Source organism: Capsicum annuum, chromosome 2, assembly GCF_002878395.1.
Source record: "Capsicum annuum cultivar UCD-10X-F1 chromosome 2, UCD10Xv1.1, whole genome shotgun sequence".
Classification (NCBI taxonomy): domain Eukaryota; kingdom Viridiplantae; phylum Streptophyta; class Magnoliopsida; order Solanales; family Solanaceae; genus Capsicum; species Capsicum annuum.
The window spans coordinates 86,740,397-86,754,166 of NC_061112.1; the positions used below are offsets into that span (position 1 = coordinate 86,740,397).

Genomic DNA, 13,770 nt, shown 5'->3' on the forward strand with positions numbered 1-13,770 from the left:
TTCCAATTGTAATAGGTTATCATATTTTTATTGTTATTTTTTAATTTCACATTTATTTTTTTCAATTCTATTTCTTCCCTTCCAACTTTCTACCTTCATCTCTTTCAAATAGTCGATTTGTATTTAATTTTTGATTTTCTATCACCATAAGTCTATATGCTCCACGAATCTTAGAACTCCTTTTTATATTCATGAAATACTTCTGTCAAATTTTTGAACGCATAATTCAATTTTGAATGCACTATAAGCATTTTTAACATTGAAAATTAATTTTTCATTGCCAAATTATTCAACACAAATAAAACTGAAAAATATTGGAGACAATATGATAATACTTTAAGATTGAATAGTAATTTTTTAGATACTTATAAATGAAAAAAGATTCAAAATTTATTAAAAATAAATAGAGAATATCGTTTACAATGTTAAAGAGTTAAAAGAATCTTGAGAAAACTCTTGTGAAAGAATCAAAATGGTAAACCAAGTTCAAGAAGGAAAAAAATTAATTATATAGTAAAATAAGAAATAATTTTGGTTAAGAGTACAAATAAGAATCATCTTCCCTTTAAATCACTGGTGAATCAAGGACTTTGTTCAAGTGAAATAAGTTATATTGAACCATGATGATAATTGATAATAATAATTATCATTTTTTATTTTCATAATACCCTGAAAAAATTGTCTTGATGTGGTATTCTAACTCTACAATAATCAGTGGACCAAATTTTTTGCCTAAGTGGAGCTCTGAATTGAATCAGCTAGCTTATGCTGATAATACTATTATCTTTACTTCATCTAATGAGTATTCTATTGGGAAGATAATGTGGATTTTAAAGGAATGTGAGAGAGAATCTGGTCAGAAAATAAATATGAGCAGAGTTTTTTCTATATGCATCAAAATTCTTCAACAAATATGGTGATAAAGGTTGAAAAAGCTACTGGAATGAGCAGGGATGTATTTCCTTTAAAATATCTTTAGTATCCAATATCACATTAGAGGAAAAAAGAGCATTATTTTGAGCTGGTGGAGAAAATTCAGAATAAACTTCAAAAATGAAAAAGGAGATTGTTATCTTTTGGTGGTACAGAGGTGTTTATTAAAAGTGTGCTTCAAAGCATCCCTCGTTATATTTTGTCAGCAATTGTTCCCTCTAAAAGTGTTATCACAGAGTTCGAGAGAATTTTTGCAAAATTTTTTTAGTAGAATAAGGAGTCGGGAAGAACCAGACATTGAATAAAATGGAATAGACTGACACTACCCAAAAAAGGAGGGATAGGTTTCAGGACTCTTTTAGAGGTGGCTTAGGCTATGCATGCTGAACTATGGTGGAGGTTTAGAACTCAAAATAATGTGTGGACCAATTTTAGGTGAAACAAGTGTTGTAAAAAGCAGATTCCAACTGTTGTACATTGGAGGGGTGGGTCTCAAGTGTGGAAGGCCATGTTGGAAAACAAAGACAAACTGGAATAATATATATGGTGGGAGCCTAGAGGTGGAACATCTACTGTGTGATTTGATGATTGGACTAATAATACTGATCCTTTATTTAAACAACAGTCTCAGTTTTAAACTTGTCATCCACTGTCTGATATTTCCAACTTCCTAAATGATGAAGGTTGGAACTATGATGCTATGAAAGATGAAGTGCCTGGTGATGTAGTGGAACATGTAAGAGAGTTCATGAACTATGTTTGTTTTGAAGATAAAATGGATAAGCCTTGGTGGACAAGAAATAGTACTGGCAGATTCTCTGCTAAATCTGCGTGGGATTTACTAAGGCATAGGAAAGAGAAGGATGAAAATATGAAAGCAATTTGGGTTAAAGGGTTACCTTTCAAAACCTGCTTTTTAATATGGAGAGTTTGGAAAGGTATGATTCTAGTTGCTGCTTTATTGAATAGCTAGAATTCTGAAAATTGTGTGTGCTGTGTTACACCTTCCAGAGAAATAATTTCACACCTTTTCTTTTCAGGGGAGATTGCTGTAAAAGTTTAGAATTATTATTCTACTGGGATAGGGTTAATAGAGTCAAGGTTAAACTTGAAACAAACTGTGAGAATGTGGAGAAATCATGGTGGGAATTACAGTGAAAGAACTGTGTATAATGTTGTGCCTTCTACTATTATATTGTTCTTGTGTAAAAGAAGAAATACAATTAGACATGGTGGATCTTATTCGAAAAGAAAGTTATTCTGAGAGATTAATGAAACTATTGTGAGATTTATAAAGCTTAAAAATTTCATGTTGAAGTGACAGGAAGATAGTTGGTTAGGATAGTTGATGAACTGCAAGCAGTAAAGACGGCGACTTCTTTAAGTTGATTTCATGGTCTCCTCCACAAAGTGGCTGGCTAAAAGGGAACACAGATGGAGCTTCAAAGGAAAATCCTGGTCCTAGCTCTATTGCCTTTTGTATGAGGGATGAGCATGGAAACCTAGTGGTAGCTCAAGAAATCAAAATAAAAAACATCACAAGTTTGGAGGCTGAGGCACTAGCTATTAGGGAATGTCTAAAATATTGCAGCACAAATTTCATAAAGCAAATTATTTTAGAAAGTGATTCTTGGATAATGGTGTAGATTTTGAACTCACACTGAGAAATTCCATGGAGGATTACAATAGTGATTAAATCCATCAAGGATTTGATGGAAATGATGTCAGTTAGAGTGATACGTTCCCGTAAAGAAGGTAACACTCTAACTGACTTTTTGGCTAACTTTGTGTTTAATTATGTATGTAATTTTCAATGCAATTATGAGGAGCAATTATCAAGTTAAGGCGGAGCTATTTTTGCACTGCACAAAGCTGGAATTCCTAAGATCAGAAAAATGGTACAAGAAGATACAAATCACTAACATGCTCAAAAAATTGCAAAATTAATTCAAAATCAGCAGATGAAAAGCAACAATGGCAGAAACATACTTCAACAACAAACAACATGCAAAGTAATTTAAAGGCAAGGATTAATAGGAACAAGAACCTGATAGCAGCAATTAACGTTCTTCAGTTTAGCTCAATACAGTTGAGACGCTACTCTGGAAAATTAGATGCAACCTAGATTGAAGCCAGAATAGAGGTGTAAATAGATTGTAAAATATATAAATCAGGGATTGACATTGAGAATGATTAAATCTGCAGTTGAAAATGAGTTCTTTTGAATGCAACAACTACATCCAGCGAGATTTTTGAATGTCAATGCATTCAAACAGTAGAAAAATTGGATCTAAATATGCAATCCCTTGATATATATAGTAATAATCTATAACACTAAACAACTTAAATCTCTTATTTTTTCTTGAATCTAATCTTTAGTAAGATGGTGGTATTAGCTTCTTTGAAGCTCAACCCATTAACTACGGATTAAATGAAAAGGAAAAGAGGAACTTACCTTCAAGAAATCAGGTGACAAGCTGGAGACATGGTCAAGAGCATGGGAGTTAAGGAAGTCGATGGTGGAGCCATGGATTCCGATGAAGGCGGCGGCCGATTTGATTTCCTCTTTTGACTGATCAGACCCTTTGTCTTATTTGGGTTTGTTTTTTGTATTTGATTTGCATGGACTCGGGTCCTCTCTTTATGGGCTGATCTTTGATTCATTTGTTTTTGTTTATAAAATGAGCTAAAAGATCCGAGTTTAATTTTTAAAAAAAAAAAAACTCTATTTTAAAGGAAGAAGTGTGTGTATATATATATTTCCTAATACCTTTGAAAATGTTATTTTGAGATGATGTTCAATTTAAAAGGAAAAAAATGTATCAAGTTTCACTATTAATTATAAAACGAAATTTTCCACATATTTTCAATTTAAATGTTGAGTATTAACCTTATAAATAACAATGTAGCAATTTTGAAAAATAATAAATTAAACAAGAAAATAATTGAGTAAAATAATAAATAAATAAAAACGCACTAACATAACATTTGTGTATACCAAGAAAGAAGAAAAAATACGTAACATTTTATATTAAAAAACAATCTAAACTAAGTACAATAATAATTAAGCTATAAATATTATTAACAAATTTAAACCAATTTCAAATAATAAACTTTTAAAAGGAAAACTAAAGAAGGCTAACACTATAATTAATGTCTGGACCCATCGCTATCTTAGAAATCTATGAAAATATAAAAATATAAATAGTCGTTATCAGGTTTTGATTTCTGATGTCGTGTATAATTCACCTCCTCCGTCCCCCCCCCCCCCCCCGGGCCCCCCGAAGCCAACAAGCTATGCAATTTGGATTCATTTTATTTACATAACTTATTTACGATGAATATATATATTGAGAAGTAAAAATTTCAATAAAACCTGATTAAATCACTATAGGTCTGTTGTTGATTTAAACTATTTACTATTTAGTAATTTTAAGTCTTTTTATAAGAAAAAAAGGTAAAATATGTTGCTTAAGAAAGTTACTATATTTATCTTTAAAATTATCTGATAGTGCAAAAAATTTTATACACTAACATATATATAATTTGACCTATTAATTACACGTTGGTATCTAAATAAAAAGTGTGCAAATAAATTAATCACCTTTTCAAATTTCATTCTGCAGGGTTATAGATTGTGGGTCGCTCCATATGTGCTGACCGGACCCTATTAGAAGAGATAAGAAAATTAGTTCTTTTGAGGAGTTTCAACTTTAATAAATTGAACATGTGAATTTTCTCTTGTGACCTCTACTCCAGTCCATTCCAAAGGGGCACTCCGTTATCATATTAGATTGGCTTCAATGAGATTAATTCTATATCCTTTGATAGGATAAATTTTGAATTAATAGCATGAGCACTTAAAATTCTTCTATAATTCAAAGGTTTCTTGTTTATATCAACATCCATAAAGTAAGAGAGGGCGACATACGTATAGGGCTATGAGATTCATGAAGAGAAGAAAAATCTGTTAGAGATGATTGGCCAGCCGCTAGAGGTGGTCAGCGGACGACTGAAGGGACCTTCATAGACTGTTTGGAATTAGGGTAGTCAACGGCCTTAATTGTGGATTGCAAATCACAAGTTTATTTATGAAGAATGGATCTAATTATATTAATGTATTGCCGGTTTATCTTCTTTTTATCTTATTTATATGTTTTTTAATCTCTAAAATATTAGTTTACTCGATAATATACCATACGATTGTACGTTACTAGAAAATACTTATTTTCCTTGATACATTTATGCGCTTTTACTCACAAAATGTAGAAATTGGTCTCTTGCTACTAAATAAGAAAGTAATTCATATTCTTGACAATTTAATATCTTCACTTAACTAAGTAAAAAAAAGGGGCAATTTGGTGCACTAAATCTCTCGCTATGCGTAGGATCTGAAAAAGGGCGCCACCACAAGAGTGTACAATTGTACTCAGCCTTACTTCTCCAACTCTCCTTCACTTAACTATGTCAAGTTAAAATAAAGAAATTAAGTTCAAATATAATCGTATTTAAAAATTAATCAATAATAAAACTTTTATTCTCGTTTTGCTTGGACAACAAAAAATTATTTCTGGCTTTCTATTACTCCGCATACAAATTGCTACTATTTAATTTTTACGAACATAATTTATTTTATTGTCTCATTAAAAATTAATTAATTAACTAGAAAGAAGTCCTAAGTAGAATTGATCAATAATAAAACTTTTATTATCGTTTTGCTTGGACAACCAAAAATTGTTTCTGGCTTTCGATTACCCCCACAGCATACAAATCACTACTATTTAATTTTCACAAACATAATTTATTTTATTGTCTAATTTAAAATTGATTTAATTAAGTAGGAAGAAGTCCAAAATACTTATACTCAAATCTCAATAGTAAAATTCCATAAATTCTACTTAAAATAATGTCATCTAAATTGCTGGTTCACTACGTTTGCGAAAATCAGTTCACAAGAAGAAATATTCAAACTCCACTCTAGGGTTTATTAGTACTTCTATCTTCTCCTAGATCAATCGCCGCTTTGTTCCTTAAATACTGACAGGAATCGGCAATCATGAACTGTGAAGTTTGCCAGCTCAAAGAACTTGTAAGTCTACCACCGCGTAACTCTGTTCACAAGGCTAGGACAAATGAGAAGAACCACCAAGTATTTGATTTATGTGAATATGAGCTGTGTGTTTCCTTTTTTTTGGGCTTGATTATAGTTTAATTCCTTGCTAATTTTGTTGTTGAAGGATGTGGAGCACTTTGAGATACGAGAAATCCTTCGATGTAAGTTCACTTCCTTAAATCGGCGATGAGTATGTATTTAAAAGCTCGAAGAAACTTAAGAATATAGCTGCATCAATAAACATATGCACACGATCCGTTTAAATTTTTTGATTTGTTTATGCTCTTATTTATGTGCAATTAGGACTATAGGATGGAATATGGATAAACATTGATCAACTTCCAGCTCATAGGTTATTATTTGACTTGTTTGACCAAGTTTTGTGTATGATCCCATGCTTATTTGTTTGATCTCAGCATTGGCCTGTGTTGGGTAGTTTTGCTGTCTCATCCAGAATTGAATAAGAAATTCCTCTCTAAAAAGAAAATTTTAAACTGCACATTGGTTTAGATGGTTCTCGCATGTAAGGAGGAGATGTACGGATGCGTCAGTGCGAAGGTGAGTGCAAAGGTGTAAGAGGTTGACTATGGATGGTTACAAGAGAAGCAAAGGTAGGCCGAAGAAGTATTGAGGAGATGTGGTTAGACAGGACATGTCGTAGCCCCAGCTTACTGAGGACATGACCTTCGATAGAAGTTTATGGAGGACACGAATACGGATAGAGGGTTAGTTATATAGTTGAGAGTTGTTTCACTTAGTCTTTCATACTAGTGGTCACAGCACTACCCTGGGAGTTTCTTGGTATTCCATTTCTGTTACTATTTACTGATTCTTGCACTTTGATTATCGTACTACTTGGTGGTAGTGATTGTCTCGTTTTTAGTTGCTTTGTCATGCTTTCTTTAGCATTTTTGTCTTTGTTTCTTCACACCTGTTGTTTTCTTCGAACTGATGTGTAATGATTTTACTTGAACCGAGGGTCTATCCTGAACAGCCTCTCTATCTTGTAGGGGTAAGGTTTGCGTACGCACTACCCTCCCAGACCCACCATGTGCGATTACATTGGGTATGCTGCTGTTGTACTACATTGGTTGTGTCCTGTAGTCAATGAGATTTTTCTTTTTGATATGGAAGCATTGGATGGTAGAAAATCATGACAGTAGATATCCTCATATTTGGTTTCCAAATAACACCTGTTAAAACTTTTATCAAAAAAATAACACCTAGTAAACGCTGAACTATGAAAATCACATACCAGAGTTGACTTACATAAGATCTTTAAATGTACATGATACATATTTCAGCCTAGAGGTTTTTGCTTATGTTGATGAATAACTGAACTGCTTATTCACATGGCACACTATTCATTTGTTCTAAGGCACGATGTTCTCTGGAAACTCTATCGACTGTGGTTTTGACATTCCTCCTTCTGTTCTTTAGGTTGTTTACTGTTTTGAGGTCAGTTTCTCAAAGATTTCATCATTCAGTGATCGCAAGCTGAGAGTTCCTAAAAATTTTGACTGTAGTTTGATTCACTGTGAAGCTGTATCCTAAACAATTGAAAGGTCAATTGCAGGTATTTTACATACAATTATGTTCCACAGAGCATTAGGTCTGCTGCGGCCGAAGGATGTTGATTTGGAACTTTTTGACATTACATATGTAAGTAATAAATTCTTGTACTATTAGGTTGGTAGGCTGGCTCTTTTTCTCATTTTGTTTTTAAATACGTGTGCTGTGTGTAAAAAAAAAAATGGAGTAGAGTATTGTGGTAGAGTACTCTTGATTGTTCAAAGACGACACATGAGATGTGGATATGGCATCATTAATTTTGAAAAAGGAGTGGACGACAAGTCAACAATTATGCTCTTTTATTAGAAGCTAACATATTTTTAAAATTTTAGAGAAGGTGAAGTAATGGTCAAACAGTGAAAGACATTTATAATGACACATTAGACTCGAGGGAAGTCACTGTATATTTAGAAGCAAAAGTGAGGTCCTATAAAATTATGTTAGTCTAGAGGAGAGGTTGGTATCATGTCTTTGTTTTTTTTTCTCCTTTCCCTGTTTTGGAGGATTTTATATGGTGGTGCAATATGTTGCTGATAGTTGTTCTTTGATCAGTATAAGTTGCTGATGTTTATTATTTTATGGTAATACTTTTGGTTTATTGTTCTTTTTTGTTATGTTATGTAGACAGAGTGTGGTGATGTGGAGGTTGAAAAGAAAATTGAAGAGAAGATTACCCAATTCATTGATAGGGTTGAGAAGCACCCTAACAGGAAAAATCAGGTTAGGGGTTGCAGTTCGTTTCTGCTGGTGAAGATCACTGTTTTGGCCAATGGCCATTCACATTCGTACATTATAATTCTGCTCAATGTTTACATGCTTTAATAGCCATTTCTTTTTCTTAATGCTCTTTAGTCATGAGAATATTTTGTGATTTGTGGTGGTTTCTTATTTCATAGTGTTTGGTTCTGCTATTGTGTGTTGCATTTGGTCTGAGGACATTGTTGCATGTAACTTTTGACTAGTGGTGTGAGTATCTTGTGGAATTTTAATCACTAGTGGAATTAGTACTGGTCTAAATTTCTAAAATCAACATATGTGTAACTGGATGGAGAAAATATGCAGATTTGCCTATCCTTCTTCGAAGTCAAAAACAAACAGGCCTCATGGTTCACTACTAAAGTTGAACGCTTTTACTGGGAATACTGGTACATAAATTTGAATGTGGCACATCATCCGAAAGGTCATCCTGGCAAGTCTCATCTTTCAAAAGTAGTTGACCCAGGAGGTACCATACTTTTTTTCTCCTTTTTTGGAAAACATTTTTTCCGTACTGTTTTACAACTTGTTCGCTAGTCAGTTTTGTAAAGGGATGTAGTTAGTTTTGTAAAGGGATGCATAATCTTTTTTTCGCAGAGAGTGCATCTGAAGAGAGGAGTGCTCGGCGCACAGTGTTAGAATCATCTCTTCGTGAAGTTATGTTTCAGATAATAAAATTTGTAAATGAAAAAAAGGACCATATTCCTGCGATATCAAATCTTGATTGTGTCACATTTCCTTATGAGATCACTATCTCAAGGTAAATTCACTTTTCTCTAAGTTGTGAACATGCAAGTTTTGTTACTCATCGTAGATTCAGAAAACAAGTGGCTTTCCTATTATAGACTTCAAACTATCATTATTGATTTGTTTCTCTGGGTATTTGCTTTAATTTTCTGATTTATATTGATTGGAAATCTGAAGTGCATTTCATTTTCTTGAGTTTCTTCCTGCATGAAGAAGTTATAATCTGATTTGGTACTGCAATTTGGTTTTTATGTTATCTGTTTTCAACTTTTTTCCATTTTAAGTAGGTTATCAGCTTATGTGAGTATCCCTTTTCTTTTTGAAAGAAAATATATCAAGGCCTTTACATGAGATAGAATATCTTCTAAATCTTCAAATCTGTGGGTTAATTGTCCAAGGCCTCACATATGGGAAAAAAGAATTATATCTTCAGTACCGATGTTCTCCTTGTCCGCATAAGTAGAAAGTCGGAGTGGAATAGGCTTATGATAACTAGTTGTCATATGTTAGTCTCGGTGTTCCTCGTCTCCCACTTCTAGCTTAAATTGATATCAATGCAGTTTATTTCTGGGTCTGATGACCTGCATGACTATTTTGGCTAATAATGTTCTCTTTTTCTCATATATGCTAATTTGTACAAGTTATGCACTTTCATGTGCCACTTTACTGTGCTTGAATTTGTTAATATGTTATTTTGGCTAAAGCCTAGCTACTTATGAAAGATTAAGTGTTTCAGGATATATATGGTTTTTGAGCCTCAAGTTTGGCAATAACACTCGCTCAAGTAATTGCCTTGTGCCAAAGACAAATGCTCAGCCACGGATCTAGTACTCAGATCTGTTTCTTCCTTCTACTTCAGTTTTATTCTAAGTTGCTCGGACTCGGGTGTCCAATATGGGTGCGGATTTAGAGATCGAGTCCTTCATAATCTAAATTCTTGGGGTTATGGATCTAGGTGCAGGTATTCGGCTTAAAATAATTCAAATATCTAAAAATAGAGTTAACAAAATATGCCTGAATTATGGGGAACTATTTGGAAGGAAAGGAATGCACATATTTTTAAGAGCAAGTTTGAATTTGCAATTATTATCAACTATCAAGTACAATTGCATCTCCTTACTGTTTTTCAGTGTAACATAGCTATTATAGCAAATGATATAGAGGCTACAATAGACTTTTTGAGTTCATTCGGCCTTCACTGCAATTCTGCAGTGATGTTGACCTATAAGCATCTTTGAAGCCCTTTTGGTTGCGGTCTTTCTAATACAAATATTTTGTAAACAATCAAAAGATCATATGCCTAAATTCGATTTTGGTAATTTGGTCAAAGTATCCGGTGGATCCGACACCCACACCCTCACCCATGTTGTGTTGACTCAGTTGTAGCACTGAAAGTGAAGAGTTTGCATAACTTAGGTTTTGTTCCTTCTGGTCCTAATGGCTGGTCAATAAACTATTTCCTCTTGCCGAAGTTTTAGCTATTACACTAGCTGAGTATTGTCCTTTTCCAAAGGCGCGCACTCAGCCATGGGTGTAGTACTCGGATCAGTGTCTTCCTTCTACTTTAGTTTTGTTCCTTCTGCTTCTAATGGCGGGTCAATAAACTAATTCCTCTGGCCAAAGTTTTGGTGTTCCTGCGGAGCCTAACTATTTCCTTTGGCCAAAGTTTGGGGGTTCCTGGGAGTCAAACTATTTCTTCTGGACGAAATTGTACGAGGGAAAGTAGTTTGGAAATGGACCACTAATTACGATTGAGACCAACTAAGCGCCCTAGGATTCTGGTTTGACTCAATTGTTTGAGTGTTGTGGTTATATTTCGACATGTAGGTACGTATATAGAAGAATCATTACACTTTACTTTATCTCACCCCACAAGACATCTTATTTAGCTAAAGAAACTATGGTGCGTGTTAATCTCACCCCACAAGACATCTTATTTAGCTAAAGAAACTATGGTGCGTGTTAAGTTCCTCCGTTCATAAGCTCTATCGTGATAAGATGCCAATTGCATCAAGAATGATTACCAAAATAGATGAGGCTATACGATCTTGGTCCTAAGCTCTACACTTTAGGGGAAAAAGTTAAAAGGTTTGGACTTGGGGTGATAATAAGAAACATGTTGAATATATAAAATAAATTGAACATAATTGTTAGGTAAATAGGTATGATTTATAGGTAGGTCAGTGTAAGTCTGGAAACTAGAGGATAGCTTTCTGTTCTGGAAAAACTTGTATGTAGGTACTAAATTTACATCTTCAACAATGTGGCTTTATTTAAAAGAAATTTTGGCATGTTTCACCTTCCAGTTAAGTTTTGTGTTACCTTCTTTAGTTCATCAGATTCTGCTTTTGGGATGGATGTGATCAGGAGGATGCTACAGACTGGGCATCCAACCATGCTCAGCTGATTGGCGATGTCGTGATGGTGGCCAATCTTCACTTTATGTCATTCCTAAGAGGTAAAATGGTCGTTCATCCGATGTCTGGCAATGTAAATATTTCGCAGCAAAGTGGAGTATGGGTTTGGAGTCGCACAATTGAAAGAAATGAAAGCTTCATGTACATATTTACGTAATCTACTAATGTTTAATCTTGTTTTCCCCTTCATGTTTCATACAATAGTAAATGACATATGTAGCTGAATATTATTGCATGATCAATCTAATTAATTTGTTTACTGCAGCACCCCCACTCCCTCTTGTTCGTATACTCTATTCTGTTTACTTCCAGCTGATTTGATCTCTGAAGCAGCCTATGTGGTCGAATTTTTACCCGTTATGCTTTGTTCTTTTTGCACTCCGATGTTTTTGTTGGCTGCATCCTGTTTAGTTTCTTTCAAGATGGTTCACCTAAGAACTTTGCTTCCTGTCATGCTATAGGTTCCCGGTTGAATTTCTACTCCATAAATTTTCTTTCCTCATCCAGCATATGGAAGTCTGCGAGGTTAAAGATTGTGTTCTGCCAAATCTCTGAAATGCTATAGAATCGCTCCCAGTTCTGAGTGAAATTAGCCCAAATTATTTGGTCCTGCAACTAGGGGTGACAAAATTAGCTGATAACAAAATGATCCGAGCAATTTGCTCAAGTTTGGTTGGTTCATTAACCCGCTCATTTATTAGAACTCCATTCTAGCTAAGCTCATTTCAGTTCATCTAATTATTGAACTGATGTATAACATAAATTGACCCATAGAAATTTTGTTAAGATATTTTCAATTTTTTTATTTGATGTTATACAGTCATAATGAAGAAAAATAATAATATTATTAGGTACTTATATATTACAAGAGTAAATAAAGAAATCAAAATGTAGCAAGACATGAGAGGGTTGAGTTGTGGCCAATTTTTTTTGGCCTAGAGCATTTCATCTGACAGCTCAAGTAGCTTTTGAGTGGGTGATTCATTTATTAACTAAGCTCCGGTTCAAATTTAGTTCAACTTGCTCGGTTGACTATCCTAACTGCAACTACTATTACCCATTACTGCTAACGGCTAAACTTAGACAGTTGGAGGCCAATTAAATACCACTAAGTATGTTGTTAACATGCCGTGCAGGGACTTAGAGATAGTTTCTATTGATCTACGTGTACTCCGAAGATTCATATTTGGAGCATTGTAGTCAGGATCACTTGTGAATTAGTGGATTTTACCATATTCGCTTAAAACCATTTTAAAGGATAACTGGTCACACAGAAGGATTTGTCCTCTTCTTTCCTCTTTAGAAACCTTTTCTTTCTTTTGTCCCTCTCCTCCTTTTTGGATGAGTTAGTGCCGCATATTTAAAAATTTAGGCATTGTATACACGGCTTAACGCCTAACTGTTGGGTATTTATAATGTCCTACTGGGGTATTTCTTGACCTGCACTAAAAATAAGATTAAGTTCAGGCATAGTCCGTAAGCTCAATTTATTGTATTAGTAAGGTTATAACCTATTCTTCATCACATTAAAATAAATGAACTATACATGCGTTGCTCAAAAATATAATGACCAGAAGGTCAAACTCCAAGAGTTGGGTCATGAGATGTCACTCGCCATTTCAATTTTTTCATTTTGGACCTTGTGAATTTTACTTGGGACTTCTGAATCATTTTCGGCTTCTTCAACTAAAATTTGCACCAAGATTGGAAAATAAAAACAACAGCATAATACTGTGAAGAAGAGCGGTCCAGAGAGGGATCGGACCACAAGGATCTATCATACGTAACTTTATTCTACACTTCTACAAGAGACTATTTTCACGACTTAAACATGCGACTTCCATGTAGAAATGGTGCCAGTTACCCCAAGGCTTCCCTTTACCATTAAAATTGGAAAAACATTTATTATTTTATGGAAAAAGAGTCTTGACATGGAGAGTAGTCGAGTCAGACGACAAATCATGTTAGCGTTCGTTGGAATCAAGGTGAAATTTATACCCCTTTGTCTAAATTTATGTGATACGTTTCGCTTCTCGAGATTCAAACAGTGTAAGTTTGACCGTGAATTTGAACATGAAATCTTTAATTCTTTTAAAATAAAATTTATATATTTGAAAAAAACATAAAAAGTACTTTAAGTCACAATAATTGACAATTAAAAATATTTAAAAATATATATAAAAAATTACGGTCAAAACTAGATATATTTGAATCTTGAAATTCAAAATATAT

The 13,770-nt window shown here is 33.9% G+C and overlaps 1 protein-coding gene across 1 annotated transcript; it reads left to right on the top strand.

Moving 5' to 3' along the window:
- Window positions 1–5,734: 5,734 nt before the first annotated feature.
- LOC107853293 (autophagy-related protein 101) lies at window positions 5,735–11,805 on the top strand. The gene is made up of 7 exons (XM_016698295.2): window positions 5,735–6,022; window positions 6,171–6,207; window positions 7,623–7,708; window positions 8,243–8,338; window positions 8,681–8,843; window positions 8,972–9,134; window positions 11,453–11,805. The coding sequence occupies exons 1-7, from the start codon at window positions 5,990–5,992 to the stop codon at window positions 11,526–11,528; spliced, it is 654 nt and encodes a 217-aa protein (XP_016553781.1). The 5' UTR covers window positions 5,735–5,989; the 3' UTR covers window positions 11,529–11,805.
- The last annotated feature ends 1,965 nt before the right edge of the window (window positions 11,806–13,770 follow it).